We start from the raw sequence: 25,954 nt of genomic DNA, 5'->3' as shown, positions 1-25,954 counted from the left end.
GAAAATGAATGCGTTCTATCTATATATATTTTTGCAGACCTCGATCTCGATCAAGGGATAGTGGAGATGAAAATGAACCAATCCAGGAGCGTTTCTTCCGACCTCATTTCCTGCAGGCCCCGGGAGATCTGATAGTTCAAGAAGGAAAACTTTGCAGAATGGACTGCAAGGTACATTTTTAATTTTATTTTAACATTTATAGGTCATCTTCAACTGGATTTTACGATCATCATGTACTTCTTCCTTTTTGTCAAATACATGGGGTTGGTTGAAATGGTGAGCCTAATAGGCATATTCCACTTGTGGAGAGTTGACTCCTGTAAACTTGTGTTGTAGTTGGATTCCTGATCAGACCACTTCGTAACTGCATAGGCTGGGTTCCAGTTCAGCTTTTTAAAGGCAGTTTTATTTCTTTCTCCAGCAGATACTGAAATTTATTAAGGCAGAGATTCATGTTTTATGAAATGTTATCACATGAAAAATGACATTGTAAAAGTTAACAGTAAGCACCGCTCTGGTAATGGATTTATAGATAAAATAGGTGCTCCCTCTAGTGGCTTTGAATGCATGGGTTTCCAAAATAGAGCCCAAGGCTGCAATCCTGTACCTTTTATGCACTTACCAGAAAGTAAGACTAGCTGAAGAGTAGACATGCATTGTTGTAACAAAGCGAGCAGGAAGGACAGAAATATTCCAGGAGCACACCAAAGGTAATCTACACTTGTGCTCCTATTTCTAGCTAGCCTATCAAACAGATGCCACCAGATTTTCACCCTTTATATTACTTGACCTGTGAAATGAAATATGAGAATTTTGCATCTGGTTGGGAAGGAATATGATTTATGAATTTATCCTACTGTATTTGGAGTGGGCAAGCTTAAAACCTAAGTAAATTAATGGGCAGATGTAGTTGGATGTCCCATTCTGATGCATCCTTGTGAAATGTACAAATGTCTGCTTGCAAAGCTGTCATACTGCCGTGTTTTGCATTATATCAGCACAACTATTAGATTGCTTCACTCACATGCCCAGGTGAAGGCCATAATTCTCCTGGTCGATACCTGAACCAATATTGAAGTTCTGAATTGAGATACATCTGCACAGAGAGGAAAATATAATGCATATTAGTCTGTAACATTCAGTTTTCATTCCTCCTTTGAACCCAGAGATGAGGAGCCTCAAGCCATGGGATCCAAATGTGGCCCTCTAATATATTATTTTATTTGTACCCGGTCCATCTGACTGGGTTGCCCCAGCCACTCTGGACAGCTTCCCTCTAAGCTTTCTATCTAGTCATTAGGACTTTCTCTTGGCTCCGCCTCTTCCCCAAGATACATCTTTCATTGGCCTTACTCCACCCCCTCCTCCATATGTCCTTGAAATGAGATGCCTCTTGCTTGCCTAGGTAGAAAGATGGGTGTCTAGGCAGTCTGATTTATGTCTTGCTGCTGTAATGTTGTTTTCTGTGCAAAGGTAAAAGTTGCATCCATCGCTCTGCCCACTTCTGCCTCACTCCTCTTACCACTGGCATGAGTCCCTCAGAAGATTTCCAATGAGGGAATGTGGCCCTTGGGCTAAAAGATATTCCTCACTCCTGTTTTATCCCACTTAAGTTTTCTTGTACAGAGGTACAATTTGAAAACGATCGCATTTGAAAGGTGCTCAGGCGCTTTGCGTAATAGAACTAAGCAATCCAGAATTTTACTTGTCTGCTTTGGAAGCCTCCCTGAGCTTTTCATGACATTGTTGCTAAAACAACATTTTATAAGCAGTAAGTATTATTAATGATGCACATCTTTCAACAAGCTGTGGTTTGTTCAAAGCATTCTGAATATGTAGTATAAGAAGTGATGAATGTATAGCTGAAATGGAATTTGAAGTTCAGTGATAAATTTCCCGACACATTCCTCCTTTCCTTTGCTTTTCTCAATACTTGGCTCCATGCAGCTGTTATGGAGAGAAAGGGATGTTGAAAGGATTGCTCCTCTTGGTAATCAAGGGCAAAAGTGTAAGGAGTTGACTGATCACGTGTGAAAGTGTTTCATTCTGTGTGTCATGATACCTAATGCTATTATGGAATGTATATTAGAAATACACTTTGCCACTGAAGGCAGGAGGTGCTTGGAAATCCTCCCACACCCTCCCCCCCCCCAAAAAAAAACTGGTGATGGGTTTTGATCCATTTATGGCCTTGAAGGTTAGGGAGAAATAAAAACAAGAGGAAATGTATGTAAACAGGAGGGGTCCCCCCCCCCACTCGGGAGTGGCTCTGGGCCTTCACACTGGATACTCATGAAACAAATGCTTGTATTTTTTCTATTGTCTCTCCATGCTATTGTCCCGCTGAGGTTTCTTCTGTGTTCCATTTTAAGGTCAGTGGCTTACCAACACCAGATATCAGCTGGCAAGTCAATGGAAGAGTTATACGTTCTGACAGCTCCCACAAAATGCTTGTACGGGAGAATGGTGTACACTCCCTGATCATAGAGCCTGTCACAGCAAGGGATGCTGGCATCTATACATGTGTTGCCACCAATCGAGCTGGTCAGAACACTTTCAGCTTGGAACTGATCGTTGCAGGTAACATCTCCACACCTTGCCTCCTGCCTAGCTGTACAAGACTTAATTTATTTTGGCATGCCTGAGCTCCCCAGGAATTCAGAGTTTGCTTTCTGCTGTGTTCTTTTTGAAGATGCATTTGGCCTCTTTGGCAATAAATCATCTTCCTTTGGGGGATTTTAAGGATTTGGGCATAATCAATATTTTTCCCAAAGAGACTTTCTCAGCGGTGGGGTGGGAATTAACAAGCTCACATTTGGGGAGATGGGGGAGATGTGGCTGCCATGAAATAGTGGTTTTGAGAGGGGATGGCTTTCTTAAGGTCACTCTGGTCACTCTTAGACTATTGTTTAATGAGCATTTAGCTGCATTTGTTTGTGGAGAGGTTAGATGACATCTGCTATTTAATGAGCATTCACTCTGATCTGTCTTTGGGGAGATCAGACCATGTTGTATCATTATCCTGCAATTTCCAGTGCATTTTGCAGTCACTTTATCAGGAAAAGTCTGATCTTTTGGGAAAATGGGTTTGTTGCCCAAGAGCGCCAAACCAGCTTTATTTATGCAGCCTGGATTTTCCGGGATGATTGAATCCTACCTGCAAATCCTGACAGTCTGAGTTTGACACGTAGGCTTTCAGCTGATGCCTCTTTTTTACAACACACGGCACCAGCTTTCCTATAACAAATAAAAGGCTCACAAGTATATAATTAACAGAGGGGGGGACTACAGATGGGTGAACAGTCTCTGCATTCCCTACAGTGCTATCAAAATGCATATGGACTGTTTAGGAACAGTGCTTGGTGGGTTGTGTCCTAAATTTGAATTGGTAATTTGAATTCACTGTACAACAGTTGAACTCAGAGATCAGAGCAACGAGTGACTGTAGGAAAGGGACAATTGTGTTTGGCTTTGGGGATTTTTAAATGGTATCCTGGCCTTCTCTGTTAGCAGTTTTCAGGCAAAAGATGTGAAAGATCCAACCACAAATGGCCAATAACGTGTAGGTTTATAGCAGTGATGGCTAAACTCGGCCCTCCAGCTGTTTTGAGACTATAATTCCCGTCATCCCTGACCACTGGTCCTGTTAGCTAGGGATGTTGGGAGTTGTAGTCCAAAAACAGCTGGAGGGCCAAGTTAGGCAATCACTGGTTTAAAGTAAGCTATGGGATCAGCACCCTGCCTTCAAGGGTGTATGTGTCATACCTCTACTAGAAATAGCATTGAGATCAGCCCCTTCCACGCTCACGTGTTTGGATTATTTAGCAAGTACCCCATCTCTGTGGATTCACTCATGCATAAATAGCTCCCATGCAGTTAGGATAGTTCTTAGAAGGCTCCTTCGCAAGTGGAAAATTAAAGTGGGTAAGTCAGCTATGTTCTGTCTTCTAAAGAGATGAAGAACATCTAGTGGCCTGTTGTTGTTGTATGTGTTAAAAGCACAGTTATAAACTGAGCACAATCCCTGAGCACTTCAAGTTTGTGATCTTAGGATTTTGGGAGGAGGAAAATAAGAATCTGCACAACTCTCCTAGTGAAGTCATTTTGAATCTGACCAGATTGTATCCCCCCCCACCCCCAATCTAAGATGCAGTTCAGTTGCTGCCAAAGGACAGTCAGCAAATGCAAAAAGCTTTCCCAATGCCACTACATGCCATGTGCTTCTCCTGCTCAGAAACACCAACAGGAAACGCAGGGAAATATGTATAGGATATTTTATTGGTTCAAAAGAGGAAGAGAGAAAAGTTATTTCTTTTTTTATAGCTAAGGAAGCACACAAGCCACCTGTATTTGTAGAGAAGTTACAAAACACAGGTGTAGCTGAGGGGTATCCTGTGCGACTGGAATGCCGGGTTTCGGGTGTGCCGCACCCTCAGATCTTCTGGAAGAAAGAAAACGAGTCGCTCACATACAATACTGACAGAGTGAGGTTAGTCTTGTTTATTCTGAGTCTCTGCTTGACGTTGAAATTTTCATGTATTGTGTTGGTCAGGGGTTGCATTTGCTTTTATTTCTCGGGTAGGTTTTGGATCTGTGGATGGTCCATAATGGCGCTAGGTTTGTTGGGGTGGAGGGAGGGGCTGGTGGTCTCCTGGTAGTGGGAAACATAGTACTGTATAGCTGGCTCTGATTCTGCAGTTCACAGCACAAGGAAGACTGACAGTTTACAAGATGAAATTGAATTATAAGCTTTCTTTTTGTTCTTATTGATAACATGTGTTGGCAGGAGTGTACCTACCAGATGCTTCCTTAAGGAATAATCAGCATATCGTTATCTACATTGGGTCTTACAGCTATATAATTTTTTAAAACCCTGAAAATAAATGAATTACAAATATATTTTCTTGGGAATGGTTTACAAAGAACTGCTATTTCTGAATTCTTAAAAGCTACCTGTAATAAATATTGAACACAGTGGGTGGCAAACCTCCAGTCCTCACCTTGATGTCTGGAACCTGCTTGCAGGTTTTTTAGGTTTACATGGTGGGGCAGGAGTTGGAGATGTGTAGAAGCAGTGAGGCGGTACAGCACAATAATAAATAAAGTACAGTGGGAGGAAAAGAATACAAATGGTTTCTTGCACTGATGCTAGTTTTATTAAGTGCTGGGAACCTGAGCCCTCCCGAAATTGCTGGACTCAATTCCCATCAATCCCAGCCAGCATGGCCAATGGTGAGAGGGATGATGGGACTTGTAGTCCAACATCTGGAGGGTTGCAGTTTCCCCATCCCTCCAATAATAAGAATAATAATTTTATTACTTGTACCCCGCCCATCTGGCTAAGTTTCCCCAGCCAAATGTCCCACCTGGGTTATATATTTTCATTTCCCAATGGGAGGGAGCAACATTGCCAAAAGTGATAGGTGGGCCTAGGAATACCCTGAAAAAGTGGTGGGTGGGTTCAGTTTACGCTTATCCTGAAATTAATCCCTGGCATTGGTCTGCTCAAGGAATTGAAAACCAGCCTCTTAAATTCAAAATCTGAATGAAGAAACTATCATTTAAAATAAGAAATGTACGTAACCATGCCACTATTGTTATTTACTTCTCTTTCAGCATGCACCAGGATAACCATGGCTATATCTGCCTGCTTGTTCAGGGAGCTACAAAAGAAGATGCTGGTTGGTACACTGTGTCAGCAAAGAATGAGGCTGGGATTGTGTCCTGCACAGCAAGGCTGGATGTCTATAGTAAGTTTAGCTGCTCCCTGTAGAACAGCAATACACTGTCATAGATGGGGACCTGTGGCCCTCCAGATGTTGCTGGACTTCCATCAGCCCCAGCCAGCTTGGGCAGTGTTGGGGAGTCCAACATCTGGAGTGCCACAAGTTCCTCATCCTTGCTCTATTGAAATCCATAAACCATGATTATTGTACTTTAAGATTAGGTCTATACAATGTAGCCCTCTAGTTTTGCAGCCCATGTGGGACATACCAAACAAATGTTCCTAACAGCCTATTCCACACGTATATTCAAATTTGTAGATGGGGTTGGAAGAATGCTCTGTATTGCTTCCACGTTCCCTAGGTTCAGAGGTGTCAATGTTTTTCCAGTCCCCGGCATATCTGTGGATTTGTAATTAAAGATGGCAACCATCCAGACATGCTTCATTGACTACCTGTGGATAAGACTATCTCATAGCTAAGTTGTACATTTTTTAAAAAAATCATGTGAACCGAAGAACAAAGTAAGGTGTGAATGAATGGCATATCAAACCAATGCACTCACTGTGCAATCAGGATTGGCTGCACGCAGTTGGGAAAGCATCTATTATCTGAACTGCCTGGAGTGAATCCCATATCCTGTTGCCAAGTTCACCAAGATCTGTGCAACTGGAAGAAAGCAGAGGAAGGAAATTCATCAGAGAGAAGGTCCAGTGGTACAGAATGGAAGAGGGGGAAAGATGAGTTGCCAGAGATGAGTACCTTGTGTGCCATGTGGTTTTCAGAAAATGGATGAAAGCATGCTCCTCTACATATTATTTCTCTAAAGTTTATAAGCTTCAGCTGATGGAGCTACTAGCCATGGTTGCACATAGGAAGGTTAGAAACATAGGAATCAGCCTTATACTAGGTGAAACCAGTGATCCATCTTGCTCAGTATTGTCTGCAGTAGCCTTCTCCAACCTAGTTGCCCTCTAGTGTTTTTGACTACAGCTCCCATCATCATTGGTCATGGTGGCTGGGTTTGATAGGAGTTGTAGTCTAAAACTATCCATCAGGCACCAGGTTAAGAAAGGCTGGTCTACACTGAGTGGCAGTAGCTCTCTGGGGTTTTAAGCCCTCCTGGTTCCTTTTACAGGCTAATCCATCCAGGCTAAAATGTTCTCAAAGCACTAGTTTATGACTTAAGGAGAAATACTGAGTCAAGGAGATTTCCTATACAGTGGTACCTGGGTTACGTACTTAATTTGTTCCGGAGGTTTGTTCTTAACCTGAAGCACCACTTTAGCTAATGGGGCCTCCTGCTGCTGCCACGCCACTGGAGCACGATTTCTGTTCTTAACCCGAGGTACTATTTCTGGGTTAGCGGAGTCTGTAACCTGAAGCGTATGTAAACCGAGGTACCACTGTAATATGTTGCTGGAGGAATTCCCTCTTAACCAGGGCTAACAAGCTCTTAAATTTTCCATTTGTGGTGCTTATGTTACAGCAGCAAACTGTTTCCTCCTTCCCTTTCTGCAGCTCAGTGGCAGCAACAGCCCCAGACCACCAAACCAAAGAAGGTGCGTCCCTCAGCTAGTCGATATGCAGCACTTTCTGACCAAGGACTAGACATCAAAGCTGCGTTTCAGCCAGAAGCAAACCCAGGACACCTGACACTACAATCTGGATTGGTAGAAAGTGATGATCTGTAAATCTTGGCTATCAGGCCTACCATTTCCTTTCAAAGTGAAAACACTGAAAGCCATTGTCTTGACCAATGATAATTTATGCCACTTTATGTGAAAGGCAAACACCATTGTGTGCAAAAGATAAACAACACCTTAATCATGTATTTTTTGCTCGTTACAATTTAAAGTAGTGATTATTCAATGGAAATGTACAGCCCCTACACATGAACATTACCTTCACCATAACTGTTTCATTACTATGGGGGTAGCACTGTTTTTAAATAATCCTATTCACAAATGCCAAATGCTGAAGTGAATGAGATTTTTCGGAAGCAAGCACACTGCAGAATTTATCACCAAGTGCCTTTTGCAAGTTGTAGGTGCTATAACTCGTAATGAATAATGCTAGTCATTTTTTAAAGCTACAACACAGCAGCAAGTGTATCAGCAACACATTCTGATTAACAGCAGTAAAAAATGTGCAATATACTGATGGAAGGGGGAAAGGAAGAGACATCTAAATGAAATTAGTATCTCTGTAAATGGTTTTCTATTCTCAAGGGAAAGGAGGTTGCTTGCTTAAAGAAACTTAGGATAGGCAAGCAAGCTTCACACCTGAAAGCTTTGTTTTCTGGCAAGAAATGGCTGACTTAAAACTGTACTGCCAGACTAAGTCATAAAATAACTTAAAATCTGGACATTATGGGATGGGATTATTTTACAGTATTAAAATTTGCAAGTGGGACAGGACAGGACAGGGGCAGTAGGACGGACGTTTCTCAGAATGAAAGCGTCTCGAGAAAACATTGCACTTCATCTCTTTGAAATTCCATGGTTACCCAAATGCTTTAAATCATCATCATCATACTGGAGATTTGCTTGACCAGAACACCATGACAAAAGTGATGAGTATAGAGTACGTGGGGAAAGGAGTGAGTCTGCAAGAGTTTGAATGATAAGCACACCACAGAGAATAGATTAGTAAATAGGAGGGAATGCAGAATGAAGATAAAGAAAATGGTGTTATATTTTAAACACTGCATGCATGTGTACTAGATGTTACAATTTTGTGTTATTGCTTACTGCAGCAATGAATAAGAGCCCTGCCTAAGACTGAGACTTCGTGAAGAAAGTAAAAATGGTCAAACTTCCAGAATGTAGACTAGTTCTGCATCTAACTGGACTTCACTTAGGCATTAAGCCATTTAATATTCAAAATCAATTTAAGAGTTCAATTGAGTCTGGCAGGAAAAAAAGATGTGGTTTTGATGGTACAAGAGTACTTTGCTACAAAAGGAAAACACTGTATTCCTTATCAAAGCACGTTTATAGTACTTTATTTATAATAAAAATGTTGACTCTTATCTCAACTCAGTTATTCAAGTGCAGTACTTTTTAAGAGAAGTTTTGTATTATGTACCACACCATATATTTTGCATTACTGCTATACATGTATTGCTTTGCACCCATGTTAAGTACACAAACCAGGTTTTTTTTAGCGGCTAAACTTTTAGCACAGAAAATAGTTATTTTTCTATGCAAACTGCTGCAAGTGGTTACAGCTTGTTATAAGCATTTCTTACATATCTGTACTGTCATACACAATCTGTCATATAAAACTGTCCTATCATTCATTTACCAAACTTTTCTCAAATGTGACTCGCTAATCTATATTTGTTTAGCTTCACTAGTAGCATTTTGCTTCTTTTTATTTGTATTTATAAAAAAAAATGTACAATCATACTACTTTGGATTGTTGTGCTGATATCATGTGGATTTAACATCAATAAATATTACACAAGTTAATAATTGTTTTTTTCTGGGTCAAGAACTTAAGACATCAAACTGGGTACATTCCTACATGCTAATGGGAAGTAAAGCCCATTGAACTCCAGTAGGTTTCTGATTTACATCCTTAGGATCCCACTTCATAGGTACAGCCTAGTATTGTGTATTTTTTAAGCCAACCCTACTGAAATTAACTTCTCCTGACATCTTGGCCACTTTCCCCATTGCCTGGATTATGGCAAGTAAGTCATATTGACAAATGGAAGCTCTTACCTGAAAGATGTGTTTGTGATCATCTGCCTCTAACATGTAGAATGCTGGGAGGAAAGGGGCTTGCTTGGTTCCGGGGCCTACGAAAGGAGAGGAAACCCCAAACAATGCATGAGATCCAACAGGGCAGACACTGTCACCACTAACAAATACAGTGAAAGACCAGTCTTCATTTCACCCACATGCCCAGGCCCATGCAGAGCCTGTCTCAGGACCAGAGTGGGAGTCTTGTTAGAATAAAGTTATAAATTCAAACAAAAAGGAAGCCAGTCCCTGGCCAGCTTAACCCTCAGAGGCCCAGAGTATAGCCAGCAAAGATAGCTACACTTCTTCAAGCTGGTTCGACCACATCCTTAGGCTGCAATAATTGAAACTAATATAGTACAAATTAAACAAGCAGGGCTTTGGATGCCTCTATTGGACCTGCTCTAATCGCCCCCAATAGTGGCTTTGTGCAAGAGAAAGTTCTTCTCTTTCTCTGAGCACATTTCACCTCTCTCACTTACAGCTCTCTGACATGTTCCATGTTGCTTCAGAGACGTCTGGAGGGAGGCACAGGGTGCTGAACTGATTTGGATAGGAGGCATCAGCAAAATTTAGGGGCCCTTCCTTAAGGAAGTTCTTCCACTAGCACAGAACCACTACTGGATACAACTCACAGGCTGAAGTACTACTACTACAGCTCAAGTTTAGCATGAAGCAGCATAGATTAGACCCAATTCAAAGATTAGGTATCTTGACACATCAGCCTAAACGACATAAAATAGCTGAATATTAAGAATTAAGAACAAGCTAGAACTTGTTCTCAAGTTCTAAATGAGCAAACCTCGCATATTTCTTCTACCATCAGTTTGCATCTCTAGAGAAGCAAGTTGTTTAGGAGAAAACAGCATTCAAGTTTAAAATTAGTTGCTTAAAAGAACTGATAAACTTTATACTGATTCACCCACAACAGCCCTGGGAGTAAGTAAAAAAATGAAATGCATCCTACCTGCTCCATGTAGGTGAAATGAGAGGAATCGTGCTTCCTTCAGGCTTGAATATGGTTTTGTAAGCAAAACTGAGATAGCTTTTGACAGCAGAGTAACTTCAGAGGGATTGGAATGTTTTCTCCTTACAATGATTTCTCCTTGTGGTTAATTTTATTACTGGTGTGTCATAAGAGCTAACCAGTAATTTATAGGAACATTTTGCTTGTCAAACAGTAGAAGAAAACAGATATATTCGCTCAATACATTCATGATCACAGCAGAGGTAACTCATGCCTCAAATATAAAATAACAGCCTTGCTTGCCTTTTTAAAAAGCTGTTGCTATAAAAACAAATACTTCAGCACACTATTAGATTGAGAGCATGATGGTTTAACAAATGCAGAAAAGCCTGTGTGGTACAAATAGAGGAAAACATGTGGGATGGCGAAGTAGAAGAAAACTGGAAAAAGAAATGGAAAAGGTAATGGCATTTCACACTCATCTCTGCCCTGCTGAGTCATGGAGAAAGTACTCCATAAATATATCTATCCCAAATTATTATACAGACGCTTATTTATCAACCTTTAAAATGTGCCGGGGTCCATCAATTCATCTGATGATGCAGTGACAATCTAGTAAATTTTCAGAGTGGAAGGAGGTATTTACTATTATAGCAGTAGGAGTAGCAGAGCGCAAACATTTCAAGCAAGATTTAGCATGAACAAATAACTCATTTTCCTGGAAACAATATTATTGTGACAGCTAAACAAATGCTCACAGAAGTATTTATTAGACATTTATTTTCAGCTGTCAGATATTGAAGGGCCTAGTCAGTCTGGCACAATTAAAGAGCATGTGAAGCACGACACTCAATGTGGGAAAGCTGCTTTCTAAATTTGATAAATTCCAAATACTGTTAAAGTTAGTAGGATCTCGAAGCGTTTTTTAATAATTATATCAATTTATAATTAATTGTCATTCAGTATCAGCTTATTGACTACATTTAAATTCACTTATTTACTTCAGCAGATTTTATTTTAATTTTTCCACAACTACATCATGGCGTCACGGCATGGCATAATGGAAAAGAAAAGGCACCTTTAGTGTTTGTGGCCCATGTCTAAACACAATGATGTTCTATGGCCTGTAGCTGTCCTGCCACAACCATTGGAAGGCCAAACCATCCTGAGTTTTTAGAAGATACTGCCAACATAGGTGAAGCCTTTTCTCCACAACCAAGGTACTCTTGGATTCAACGATATATAAGCAAGAGAGATTCTGGTGACATTTCCAAAACTAAAGTTGTTTACTATGGCACAATTTTTCATGGACTAGAGTCTACTACTTCATAACATACATGAAATGTAATCCTCAGATTCAGATAAATACACATGACTGTAAGGAGGACAGAAGAACTAAGTTTTGGGGTCAGTGGGAAATAACATGCAGGAAGTGTAGATAGCAATAGTTCAGGTATTATTTGACATATTCAATTGTTATTCAATTTCCAATAATTCAATAAATGGTTTTAAACCTTTTAATATTGTGTTTTAATATTGCAACTTGCCCTGGGTGAAGAGCAAGTAATCAATAATAGTAGTAATAGCAGCTTGGCAATGCCAGGTTAACTTCTGAAGTGAGAAAGAAAAAGGTGGTCTCTATTCAGATCCAAATGAACAGTTTACCTTCTTGATTAATTCTAATTCTGCTACAGCCTCCCTCTGAAATTTCTGGTTTACTTATGGCTTCCTTAAGATCAGTGAAAGTGTAACCTAGTTCTCTATTTGTTTCTGAATATTGCAATCTTTTGTTAGATACAATTATCTTGCATTGAACTGTTTGTAAAATACAAATGATTATTGCTGTCGAGAGTGAAAGAGGAGAGCACAAGATATGATTTGAAGCTCAACATCAAAAAAACGAAGATCATGGCCACTGGTCCCATCACCTCCTGGCAAATAGAAGGGGAAGAAATGGAGGCAGTGAGAGATTTTACTTTCTTGATCACTGCAGATGGTGACAGCAGCCACAAAATTAAAAGACGCCTGCTTCTTGGGAGAAAAGCAATGACAAACCTAGACAGCATCTTAAAAAGCAGAGACATCACCTTGCCAACAAAGGTCCGTATAGTTAAAGCTATGGTTTTCCCAGTAGTGATGTATGGAAGTGAGAGCTGGACCATAAAGAAGGCTGATTGCCAAAGAATTGATGCTTTTGAATTATGGTGCTGGAGGAGACTCTTGAGAGTCCCATGGAATGCAAGAAGATCAAACACATCCATTCTTAAGGAAATCAGCCCTGAGTGCTCATTGGAAGGACAGATCCTGAAGCTGAGGCTCCAATACCTTGGCCACCTCATGCGAAGAGAAGACTCCCTGGAAAAGACCCTGATGTTGGGAAAGATGGAGGGCTCAAGGAGAAGGGGACGACAGAGGACGAGATGGTTGGACAGTGTTCTTGAAGCTATCAGCATGAGTTTGACCAGACTGCAGGAGGCAGTGGAAGACAGAAGTGCCTAGCGTGCTCTGGTCCATGGGGTCACGAAGAGTCGGACACGACTAAACGACTAAACAACAACAATTGCAATGTTTTGCCCACTCTGGCCATAATTAAGCAAAGAGATATGAAAATAACTGTTTATAGAGAGATAAGAAGCCATGCGCACTCATTTTCAACTATGAAACTGAACAATATGTATAAATGGGAATTTATGTACACAAATAATATAAACCTGTTATTTAAAATTGGGATTTTAAGAATGTAGCAATTCTAACAAAATGAAAAAAGCATTAAATTAGCTCTGCACACAAGCCAAACTTAAATGGCTATAAATATATATGTAGTTCTTTGTACTATTACCTAACTAACCCTAATGAACTATTATTCCTTAAATTATACTGACCTCAAGAGGTGAAAAATAGATCTGTTTGTATGCTCACACTCCAGATGTCAGTGAATATGCCATTTTTCTAAACATGAAAGTAAACTTGCTTCCACCTTTGATTACTGGGCTGATCCTACAAGAAAATCAATTATATAGTACTTCCAGACTACATTTTAAGATATATAGAAGACCTGAATAGTTTTGTTTGCATTTTTATTCTATGCTTATATTTCTGCCAATTTTAATTACAGGCCTAAACTGACAGCTTGCTTTGGGGGGGGGGGGTAGCCCACAAACTATTTCAATTTGGCAGCTTGGATACGGAATAATCAGACTGCATATTTAACACAGATGAGGAATGGATTGGGAGATGCAAAATTAGTATTATTTGAGTCCTTTAAAACAGAAGACATTTTAAACTATTGGTTAGTAAGCTGAAATGAACAAATGCAGTTTAAATGACTCTGAAAACCTACCATATTTTTTGCTCTATAAGACTCACTTTTCCCCTCCTAAAAAGCAAGGAGAAATGTGTGTGCGTCTTATGGAATGAATGCAGGCTGCACAGCTATCCCATAAGCCAAAACAGCAAGAGGGATCGCTGCTTTCACTGCGCAGCAATCCCCTCTTGTTGTTCTGGCTTCTGAGATTCAGAATATTTTTTTTTCTTGTTTTCCTCCTCCAAAAACTAGGTGTGTCTTATGATCTGGTGCGTCTTATAGAGTGAAAAATACGGTAATTTGGGAGAAACCAAAGTAATTTATAGTATTTTCAAGGACCGGACTGGACCCAGCAGTCTTCATCAGAGACCCTTCTGTGTGTTCCTGAGGGAGATGTGGAAGGTGGCCACACAGGAATGGGCCTTTTCAGTGATTTCACCCAGTCTGTGCAATGCTCTCATAAGGGGTATTTGTCTGGCACCATCTTTTCAGGCTAAGACCTTGCTGTTTACCCTGGTTACTTAATGCTGCTTTCTATAGTGGTCCTCATCTTTTAGTGGAGCAGTTAGGACTTTGTCCTTATTAATATGTTGCTGAATGAGCATTTAATACATTTTGTATTGTCATTTCCCTGCCCCCCATTTTTCTGGTTTCATGCTGTTTTAATGTGCTCTATTTTCTTCTGTCAAATCATTTTGAGACTTTTATTGTATAAAGCAACTGATAACAACAAGCCAAATCAGTTATTCCAGGAATGAGAAGTAATGACTAGAGAATCTACTTCTGATGACATTTAGAAATATATCTGGTTAAATATCAACAAATGCAACTATCCAAATTCTTTTGGAATAGAGAAGTTTAGAGAAGAGATAGCCAACATGGCGCTCTTCAGTTGTTGAACTCCTACTCGCAACAGCCTTTGTTGGCACAGATACATTAAATTTTGGGATTTTACAATATTAAGCATGATTTCTTGGATTCGATGCAAGGGGGAAAGGTTTTAATGGATTTGAACAATAAGAAGGGGAAGCAGCCCTTAATATTATCCCTTCCTGGTTTGCAGGCATTATAACTAAATAATTTAACACAGAGATAAGTATTTTTCCTATTAAAAGTTCTCCTCATTGAGTTTTTCCATGTGTCTGAGTTCTGATGAGTACATTATATATATAATTTTTTAATATTACAAATATTTTTATGTTATAAGAAAGTTTCTTATGATTTTGCATATTGTAACTTTTGTAAAATCAATCTGAAAAGCAGTTTTTTTAAAAAAACAAAAAACTGGCAACTTAGCCACCACTAATAAGATTTCACATTTTTAAGCTAGATAATTGTGCAAATAAAAAAATAGTAGGAAAATCCATGTACTTTCATGAGTCTGGGATGCAGGACCACCTAAATTCTGGATCAAATTAGCACTAGAATTTAATTAAGGTTTGGGGTGTCAAAGCTGATTTCCTAGGACATGATAGCTAGACTCAAGTGTGCATCTAAGGTGTATGCCAGACCTTTAATCCTTTAATTAAGCCAAGTGTAAAAGCTAATGACAGGTAATTTCCTTCTGAGGCGTTAGCCTAGGGATGAACCATTTAAACGACACAAAGGAGAGAAAGGCTAATTACATTTGCATGTGTGGGTTTCTTCCCTCTCTCAACTGAGTTAGCTTAAAAGACAAGGCCAGTGTTTTAGGAGAGTTTAGAGTATAGAAGGGAAGTTAGGAGTTAACAAGGACATAAGCTAGAGGAGGAGGCAAAATATGACGGCTGCTGTTCATTTGAGTGCAAGACTATAGAAGACGCAACGACCTTTTGGGGTGCCAATACTGTGAGCCCCTCTATCTAGGCTGCAGGTTTTTCATGTGCAAATACACCAAATATCATAAAGACACTAGTAGAAATGATTTTTCATTTCTACAGTGCCTTATTGTCCCACAGGAAAAACAAACCCTGCATTAAAGCGCACCTGCAACCCCCCCCAGAATATCACAATGCTCGGAGTTAAGGGTGGAACGTAACAATATAGCATACAGTTGAACATTTCTGTTATCCAGATACTGTAGTAGACACAAAATATTTGTTTGTGATAAAGAGGTATATTGGTGTCAAAGAGCCATAAAGCATCCAGAATAAGAATATAGACTAGATAGCTTTTAATGTATGAAGTGATTATATATATATATATATATATATATATATATATATATATATATCCCTTTCTGAAGTGATAGAAAAAACAAATATTTATGCTTCAAGTAGGAGACGGCTAGAAAATGTCACATCTAAATAATAATTTTTCACTATTTCAAGTACTTTGAATGAATGAAAAAAAAACTTTGAAAATTAGTGTTTTATTTAAGAAACCTAAGGTTATGAAGTTCAGCATATTGTATTCTTTGTTAGCAACCACTTCATAGGAGAAACAAAATAAATATGCATGGAGAAGTGTGCCCTATATAACCAAGCATTCAACATTCCTAAGCAGTTTATCATCAGTTTCCTTTGCCTCTCCAAGTAGAACACCAAAATCTTCCAACATAAACTATGAAAAAGATCATACTTTACTTACAGAATGAACCAAAAATAGACCAACTTTTGGAAGGAGAGCTGCATTAAGCTTTCTATGCAGAAAGAACAAATCTGATCAAGCAAGGTCTATGTCACAATTAGTATATTTGGTAACATGTAGCACTGGGTTGTTTTTTTTAAAAAAAAAAACCAGATCATTTAATTTCAATATATACACAAAAAACAAAAACGGGACCCTGAATCATCTACCCCACCCCCCAAAAAATATCTGGTGTCACACATAATTTGCTTATTTACCTGAGGCAAACAGACAAGTAAGCATATGATTTGAAGTTTGTCAGACTAATTACAAATTTATACTACTTTAATTTAAAATACTAACAAAAGAAGTATCACCTCAATCCACTTCTTGGGACTTTCAATTGCTGAACATGTTTTCCCACACTTATTGCTTTCATGGCTTTTAAAACAAAAGTTGCAAACCTCCATCAATAACTAGAACTTGGCCTGTTACATACGGAGACTCCAGAAGAAATGCAACAGCTTCGGCAACTTCTTGAGGCTCCCCAAATCGTCCAAGGGGAATAGTTTTCTTCAACTGCTCTTCTTTCAAGTGTGTTGTCATATCTGTGTGAATAAAGCCTAACATTTTTTTGGGGGGGGGAGAGAAAATATGTTTATGAAATAAGACCTAGTCAAATCCTGATAAAACTCCTATCATAAGTCTGTCCAAATGCAAAGCATAGTTGCACAACTAAAAACCATTTAAGGAAATAAATATTTGTGTATTCAAACTTATCTGAAACTTCTTGAAACTGGAAATATCAGCCCAGAAACTGTGACAAATTTTACACATCCAAATATATATATAGCCCCATTCTAACCATGTTTGTTTCACATTAAGTCCCACTACTTATTTCAATGAGGTGTACCTCTAAAACTACATCCAACCAACTTAGCTATTGTTTAAAGCATGCTGGTACATGCCACTTAACTCCTCCCATACAACAAGAGTGAGGGAGAAACAAAGTACCTGCAGTTTTAGCACTATGCACCTTTAAACTATATTTAAGTTTAACTGTGATTTAAAATGCTGTGCGAGCCAAGCCAGTTTAAACTTATGTAAACTAAAGAATACAGAGGGCCTGGTTCAGGTGCCACTTCTGTCCCCTATCTTATCACACATGGAGTTTGGATGGCTGCAGTAAGAATCTCAGCCTTGCATAGTCCACAGAATCTTTGGGAGTTCTCTTAATTCAAACCAGGGATTTACGTTACTGTGAAAAGCACATCCTGTGTTCAAATGACTGTGTGCTCGGCCACTATAGACATGAACTTATACATGTAAGGATAGGCAGAAAACAAGTCAAAGATCTGTTTCCAACTTGCATTAAGTTAAGGTTTGGAGTGAAAGAGAAGGTAAGGTTCCATATTTAGGCTACTAGAGCCCATGCTTTCCACTACAGTGTCTGCAAGCTGACATAAACATTTCAGTTATGGAAAGGTGCACTGCACTATAAAATAAGTACAAAGCAATTCCTACACAGATAGCCTTAGCAGGATAAAATCACAGAACATCAGAATTGAATAAAATGAAGAGAGACAGTGCATTTGAAATGCCTTGGGTTGAGGTTGGAGGTTAAATTCTCACATCTAGGGACTTTACTTAGTGTACTGCTAGAGGCTTGCTGAGATGTCAAAAGGTGTTAATAGTCAAAACGAAATCTTGCTGTGGTTAGTAGGGACACACTCAAACTGAGTTGTTCAAGGTAAACTACAGGAGTTAATGCAAGAACTCCACCTGCTGCACGTGTACATACATAAAAGTATTAAGGCTGCTTGTATTTTGCCAAGCAGATAATGATTCATCTGTTCAGTCGTGCAGTCACCACACAGTTATGTTTTAGGAATTTTTTAGAAATGTTTTTACTAAAGCAAAACAGTTTGAAAACTGTATCAGCATGAATCAGGAGAGGCTGTGCAGCCCCTGGGCTATTGCTTGGGATGAGGGAAAACAAGATGAGCTTGAAACGGAGGCGCTATGAGTAAGTAGTTTCCATGTCCAAGGACCTGGTCAATTGCCTACCCTGGATGTGGTTACACTCCCCCTGGAAGAGCAGGTTTACAGTTTAGGGGTGCTTCTAGATCCAGCCCTGCACTTGGAGACTCGGGTAGCCTCAGTGGCTCGAAATGCCTTTTACCAACTCCATGCACTGGCTACTTCATGACGCACTCTATGAAGGGCTTCCCTGTTACCTGATCTGGAAACTTCAGTTAGTCCAGAACGCTACAACACAACTGCTGATTTGCTACTGGGCCAAGTTAAAGGTGTTACTATTAGTATATAAATCTCTTAACAGCTTGGCACCAGTTTACCTATGAGATTGTCATACCCCATATATCCTCACTCAAGTGTACTCAACTCAAAATTTTAGTGCAACAGCACCTACACTTTGGAACTCCCTGCCTATCGATATCATGCAGGCACCCTCACTGTACTTCTTATTTAGGCAAGCCTATCTAGATGTTTTTAAGGGACACAGGTGGTGCTGTGGGTTAAACCACAGAGCCTAGGACTTGTCGATCAGAAGGTCGTGGTTTGAATCCCCGCAACGGGGTGAGCTCCCATTGCTTGGTCCCTGCTCCTGCCAACCTAGCAGTTCGAAAGCACGTCAAAGTGCAAGCAGATAAATAGGTACCACTCCAGTGGGAAGGTAAACGGTGTTTCCGTGCACTGCTCTGGTTCACCAGAAGCAGCTTAGTCATGCTGGCCACATGACCTGGAAGCTGTACACTGGCTCCCTCGGACAATAAAGCGAGATGAGCGCCGCAACCCCAGAGTCAGCCACGACTGGACCCAATGGTCAAGGGTCCCTTTACCTTTATCTAGATGTTTTACTATTATTTCTTCGCAGCTTTTCACTCACATGAGTCACAAAGCAGCTTACACACCATAAATAACAACATCACAACCACAACATAAACAGTATAAAATAATTAACAAATCTGTAGTAAAACAACCACTGTCTATAGAACACTAATAACAAAACAACTTTGTAGTAATCATAATCCACAAAACAATACTAGCAACATTAACAACTTAACCATCAAAAAACAAACTAAGCACTGCTGGATTCACACACACACACACACACACACTCTCCATTCCTATGACTCACAGTCTTCCACCCAGTTCATGACAAGACACACACACGATGCCTGTGGCAGCAACACCATTCTGAAGGCCCCTAGGGATCCAAGGGCTGGAGGGTGGAGCAAGGCAGGTGGAAAACTCCTGTTGGAGTCCAACAACATCTGAAGGGTTGCTTTACCGTTGCTTTACCTGTTAAGTATGTAACTGATGCAATTATCGGAGTGATATCAATATTGTGCATTAAATTCAGTATATAAGGACCTAAAAGCATCTGATCTTACGTACTGATTCACAAGTGACAGTTGGTGAACTAAAAACTAACCTGGAGCAACCATGTTGACTCGAATGTTCTTTCTTGCTATTTCTTTAGCAAGAGAGCGTGAAAATCCAACTAATCCTGCTTTGCTGGCACTGTATACGCTCTGACCAGAATTGCCCTTCAGCCCAACAATACTTCCTAAAATAAACCAAAGGGAAATACAGGCAAAGCCAAAGTTGAGAAACTATAGTCAGAACTGAGCGTTTTTAATAGTAGCTGTATTGATATATAACTTTTAATTAAATATTTTTAAAGCCTTATCTTTTTTGCCTAATGTACATGAAGGCCTTATGCTGAAAAGCAAGCATGCACTTAATGCATTACAGATACTGTTACAGCCCCAGCCATATGAAAATACAAGCGAGAACCCAAACCCTTGCAATAGGGCAAAGGGAGAAGGTCAGAAGTAGTAGCAGATAACAAGCTGGTTGATTTCTTCCCACACCTCAGCAAGCCCCACTGTCCCCTCAGACAGTGAGTGTACAGTACTCTCAGGTGTCAGAGAACTCACAAAAGTCTAAAACCAGAACAAATATGATTAATATTACCTATTTAGGAAGTGGTTAAAGAGGAAAGATGGTGTCAGTTAACCCTGACATTTCCCTGTATTACCTCACATGGTTTTATATTTATTTGTTTCTTGTATGAAAAATAACATGAACCTGGCATCAAGTCAATCTATTCATTTAAAAAAACAAAAAACAAACCCTGAGTGGCTCAAATATTTCTCCTACTTTTAACTCGTCCTGCTACTCTGTGTTTTAAAACAATCTACATGCAGACGAGATCAGGCGTGTTCAGGGTAGTATGGCCGTAGAACTACATGCAGAAATTTTTCATTTCATCAACATTTTAAAAAATACAGTCACTTCCAGTATGTTTCCCAAGGCCTGTTGTGAAGCCATTAGGCATTATCTATGGAGCTCTTTGGTTCTAGAAAAGAGGATAATTCTTTCAGACATAAATATAAATCGCAGAATTTCTCCTAAAAATATTTGTTTATTTATTTAATGTTATTTGTAACCCACCTTTTACACTACTGCCAAAGATGCTTACAACAAAAAGCTAAGAATAAAATATAGCTATATCACAAACATACTAGATTATAGGAACTGGGTCAAGGGAGGACCAGGCATTCCACATCCCTGATCTAGGATGTCCAGTGGGCACCCATGAATTCCAAATTGCATTTATGGGCACAACTCCAGAGAGGTCTGTTGTCTGGCAGGCAAGCAGGTAGAACAGATTTCCCCTCTTGTTTTCCCTAACTGCAGACACCACATCCCACTGCATCATAAGCAGCTTTTAATTTTTTTACAAAGTCATCCTATGAATATCTACTCAGAATTAAGCCTCATTGAGTTCAACAGGACATATTCCCAGGTAGAGTGTGTGTGTGTGTGTGTGTGTGTGTGTGTGTGTGTGTGTGTGTGACTGCAGCCTCAGAGAAGCTGGAAAACACTTTTTGAGAGAACAGTGGGAGTGAATATGCAGTTCTATAAAATGAGAAAAAGGCTTACTGTATGAGCATCTTACACAAGCAGAATACATTTGGCTTTTGTTACACTCTGATTACACAATTCTTTTGGCTGTGGTGTAAAAGCAGCAGGCAAAAGGCACATTTGACTTCAACCCAATGACCCCAAAAGTGCTGTGGTTAATTTTGGTAAGAACTTCAACTGCATGTGTTTATATAGGAGAACTTGCAACATACCATACATTGATTCTTGAAAAGTTAGTATCAATTGAAAATAATCATATTTGTTTAGGCAGACACACCTACATTAACAATAGCTCCACCTTGCTGCTGAATCATACCCTTCACAGCAGCTTTGCATGTCAACATTGTCCCCAAAAGATTGGTCTGAAGCTGGGATAACATATCATCAGCCTTGGTTCGCAACAACAAGCCATCCCTAATATTAAAAAAATGACAGTGGAGAATAGAAATACTATTGTTTAGACTCATGAAAGAAACAGGCCAATATAGTCAAGCATAATTAATTACAATGCACTGAAAAAATTAACAATTTCAGCCACGTTGCTAATTAATATATTGTTTTAAACTAGAAAAACACTGAAGTGCAAAACTAAATGAGTTCATTATGAAGTTGAGTACCCTATGTTGTTTTATTAAAGACTAATAATCTCAATTGACAACCTTTGTCTTAGTAGGGATACTCCAGAATGTTTTATCTATGCACCTTTGCCCACTAGAAGTCACCCTATAATTGTAGTCAATTATAACAATCCCTAAAGGCTTACCCAGAATACTGATTATGCTGTTGTTTAAACAAGATGAAGGTAGATAAAGAGCCCATCCAAAATCAGCTTTTGATCAGTATAAAGGCTGCAGCAAATGAAACAGTCCTTTTAGGATAATGATATTTTAATTCAACTACTTTAAATCAAAGAATATCAAATCAATCTAATGAAATTTGTTCCGCATACTTTTAGATACAAATTAAATATTTGACTTTAAACTCTAAAACAAAATAAACCACACTATTTTATACCTGTATATTTATTTATGTTAGATATTTTCAAAAGTGTACCTTTGATAGAAGCTTAAATTGGAAACTAACCTGTTGATACCTGCAGCATTAACCAGATAGTTTATTTGACCTAAACTTGTCTCCATTTCTTTAAACACATTTTGGATGTCTTCTTCTTTGGAAACATCACATCTAAATGCTAGATGACCTGCTGTGTTGGCACAAAGTCCGCAATAAGATACAAACTTTCTCAAAACATTCAGAGACTGCAAGTATCATAAATACAGAGAGCTGTTAGCTAGCATGTGGATCCTAGAAAATAACATACTAATTATATGATTGGAAATGAAGTCTGATACTGACAGAGTACACATTTTTACATTACAAAGAACCAACAATTCCCCATGTCACTCATCCACTATTAACCAGACCCTTATCTTATACTATAGAGTGGTACCTCGGGTTAAGTACTTAATTCGTTCCAGAGGTCCGTTCTTAACCTGAAACTGTTCTTAACCTGAAGCACCACTTTAGCAAATGGGGTTTCCTGCTGCTGCCATGCCGCCGGAGCACGATTTCTGTTTTCATCCTGAAGCAAAGTTCTTAACCCGAGGTACTATTTCTGGGTTAGTTGAGTCTGTAACCTGAAGTGTACGTAACCTGAAGTGTATGTAACCCGAGGTACCACTGTATTATGTAGGGGTTGTACTATCAGATCTGCAAGATTCAAATTCAGTGTAAAATAATCATGCTACCTTATTTAACACACATGTATTACTTTAATAGTTCAACATATTTTGCAAAAACACTAAGGTATACATACCTCCCAAGTTCTTTGCAGTAGTTTGAGCTCTATCCAGATTTCTGGCAATAATGGCCAGGCAATATCCTTTCTGTGCTAGCAGTTGTGCAACAGCATGGCCAATTCCCCGAGATCCTCCAAAAATGGCACAGACCCTTGACATCTTCAATGAACAGTTAACAAAATATTGATAGTACAGACGGACAAAATGTGTGTTGGCATTACATTTATTATACTGGCATGAAAAGATGGAAGGGTCATAAATTGTACAGAATGTTTACATGCTACAGGGGGTTTTGCAATTATTTTTTATTATTGCTTTTATTATCTTTTAGCCAATACTATCACAGGGGTGGCCAAATTTATACACCCTACAGATGTTGTGGCCTACAATTCCCACCATCCCTGACCACTGACCATTGAGTTGCAGTCTAACATCTGGAGGGCTGTACGTTCTAAAGCCTGTTGGAGTCTGTATCTTCTGGAAGGCAAACTGGCTATTACTCTTGCACTATCAGCTGCCAGCGAAGTCACCCTTTTCTTCCAAGTATTAAAACAGGGACTGGTGAACACCCACAGAAATGTGACTTGACCCATTATTACCTTACCTAAGTCGGGCCCAACATACTGCTTCATTTGCACCCTGGCTTGCAATGTGTTGCCATCACACTTCATATTCTATTTTGATAGTGATAAATTAAAGTACCCTGTTTTCATACCTTATTAATATTTAAGAAGCGTTGGTGTGCATCTTTTCCCAATTTCAGATTTCTGGGTGTCCTTGAAATACTTCAATGATTCTGACACATCTGTCAGACAGACCTAAGGATCTTTATGTATATAGCAGATAGATGATAGATATTCTATCTATCTATCTATCTATCTATCTATACACACACACACACACACACACACACACACACAGTGCACCTATGTACAAGCAACGTATTAAAGGAAGCATGAGGCTAGCAAGACAGACAAGCTTTGCCACAGAAGCAAATCATTCCATTCATGCCCACCTGCCTGTGTCACTCAAAAACGTTTTTGCTTACATAATTACAAAACTAGTGCCAGGTGTGTGGTTAACACTGCCCTGCACTCCTCTCATACTCTTAAAGTGCTTGAAGTTCAAATCAGCAAGCCACTTAAAGGAGACTACTTTATAACCATATTGACATAGCCTCCCTTAGTGTAAACATAGTGTAACCACAACCCATACACTAGTCCTGAAATGGATATGAAGTGCAATTGCTTTGAAGTGATAAATGCTGCCTGAGATGTGGTATGATACAGTCTATTTCTATGGCATTGTTGCATACTCTTAGCCTTTTGCATTTCTTTTGTGAAGTGCCTGTACAAATAGGAAATGAAAATCAATGAGAATAAACACCCAACTATGCCTGTGTTTTGTGCTAGAGTAAAATCTGATTTTCAGCTGCGCAGTAACTTCTTTGTTCACTTAATTTTTCAAAGTTTCTAAACCAAACATATCAGTCACATGAAAAATTGTCTGGAGAAATAAAAAAGGGTTAGCATAAAGATCAGACAACACATATCAGTTTGAGGCTGGGAAGGTGGGTGCTAAATCAAAGTTATACAGATCCATGTGGCATGTCTACTAAATCACCGCTAGCTACATAATCGGTTTAGTATTTTAACTTTTGTATATTTTAAAATTCTATTGTGATTTTTTAAAAATTTTGTTTTATCTTTGTACTTTTTTTATTACAATCAAGCAGTGTAAAGTTTTATGGACTACATAAATAAATTAACATTCTTTGGTGCCACTACAAGAGCAGCATAATTGTAGAAAGGACAGAGGGAGATGTGTCTATCTAAACATATATAGCTATTGCTTTCGCAAATATTCAGGTTCTAACCACTGTCAAAAAGTTAAGAAGAAAAATTTAAATCAATGGCTTTATTTTGCCAAGCAGCTAACAAGCCCTAGTTAATATGAAAATAAATTAAACCATACTTAATGTATTTAAAGGGAGAAAAAGTAATAAACAGTGAAAGTCTCCAGTGAAGCAAGTGCCACCGTTAAAACCTACATTAAAATCACTGTTTTGCTGCTTATTGCAAAATGTGGAAGCTGCCCTTTCCCTTCAACGCAGGTAAGCGTTAATAACAGCATTTCTTTCCCAATGGGGAGGGGCAGAGGTTGTATGGGAGACTTGCTGAGCCTACCATCCTATGTACTTCTGTGGAATGAATCCCCATTAAACACAATGGGAATTTACTTCTGAGCAGACCTGTGAAAGACTGCACCTTTCCTCAGAGTTTAAGTTCTCGACTTTTCAATGGAGCCGCAGTCTCGAGTAAGAAGACCTTCTCCCGCAGCAAATAATTGCAATTTTGAGGAGGAAATACGAGGCCCACTTAAGCCCCACTGAAGTCGATGGGAAGTAAGAGCCACGAACCAAGTCTTTTCCCAACAGCTTCACACAAGATGTGAAATGGACGCCCCAAAAGACATGGCTTTGTCCCAAGCACTTCTCACACCCCGTCACCAGAAAGACAGAGCAGGACAGTAAAGTTGCCACAGTTCCCCGCCTTCCTCTGGCAGCTGTGCATTGGACAGCAATTGCAAGCTGCAGCTGCTCACAGTCATTTATATCCACATTATATAAATTGAATAAATTTTAACAATAACAGAAAAACGCTCCCCCAAAGTTTTCCCCTGGAGGGGGGTGCGGTAACCTTCTCCCCAAGCGTTAAGGAGCGTCCTCCCAACGGCCACGCAAAGCAGCGGCGGCAACTTTCCTGCCTTGTTCGTTAGCAGCAAAAGCGCGGATCCGCCACACGACGCCACCCTCTGCACGCGCTTATAGCTAACAGATGCGCATGCGCCAAAAGCAATGAAAAGGGCCGGAGCCGCCGCGGCTGCGTCGCCTGGAGCAACGGCCG

The 25,954-nt window shown here is 39.5% G+C and overlaps 2 protein-coding genes across 19 annotated transcripts in view; one reads left to right on the top strand and one right to left on the bottom strand.

Annotated features, from left to right (window-relative positions):
• Positions 1–9,202, top strand: part of PALLD (palladin, cytoskeletal associated protein) — a 240,967-nt gene extending 231,765 nt beyond the window's left edge. For all 6 annotated transcript variants that reach the window (XM_081208669.1, XM_081208668.1, XM_081208670.1 and 3 more), the window contains 5 exons: positions 38–170; positions 2,373–2,580; positions 4,324–4,489; positions 5,617–5,750; positions 7,245–9,202. In XM_081208669.1, coding sequence (XP_081064795.1) covers positions 38–170; positions 2,373–2,580; positions 4,324–4,489; positions 5,617–5,750; positions 7,245–7,417 — 814 coding nt within the window. In that variant the 3' untranslated portion in view covers positions 7,418–9,202. The remainder of the gene's footprint in view (positions 1–37; positions 171–2,372; positions 2,581–4,323; positions 4,490–5,616; positions 5,751–7,244) is intronic.
• Positions 4,261–25,293, bottom strand: CBR4 (carbonyl reductase 4). Of its 13 annotated transcripts, XM_081209017.1 has the most exons (12): positions 23,954–25,293; positions 23,462–23,923; positions 23,066–23,207; positions 22,333–22,453; positions 21,527–21,663; positions 19,751–19,885; positions 16,758–16,916; positions 16,315–16,385; positions 13,325–13,439; positions 9,455–12,373; positions 6,289–6,392; positions 4,261–4,441 (listed from the first exon to the last, which is right to left on the bottom strand). In XM_081209017.1, the coding sequence occupies exons 2-9, from the start codon at positions 23,717–23,719 to the stop codon at positions 13,392–13,394; spliced, it is 1,071 nt and encodes a 356-aa protein (XP_081065143.1). In that variant the 5' UTR covers positions 23,720–23,923; positions 23,954–25,293; the 3' UTR covers positions 4,261–4,441; positions 6,289–6,392; positions 9,455–12,373; positions 13,325–13,391. The 13 variants fall into 13 exon arrangements, with proteins under 13 accessions (XP_081065143.1, XP_081065148.1, XP_081065151.1 ...); XM_081209022.1 differs by having other exon boundaries at positions 9,455–10,882; positions 23,462–25,293; XM_081209025.1 differs by lacking the exon at positions 16,315–16,385 and having other exon boundaries at positions 16,793–16,916; positions 23,462–25,293.
• Positions 25,294–25,954: the final 661 nt, after the last annotated feature.

This window comes from Podarcis bocagei, assembly GCF_964188305.1.
Source record: "Podarcis bocagei genome assembly, chromosome: 9".
Taxonomy (NCBI): Eukaryota; Metazoa; Chordata; class Lepidosauria; order Squamata; family Lacertidae; genus Podarcis; species Podarcis bocagei.
Note: the sequence above shows the minus strand (reverse complement) of the source record. Positions and strands in the feature narration are given on the sequence as shown.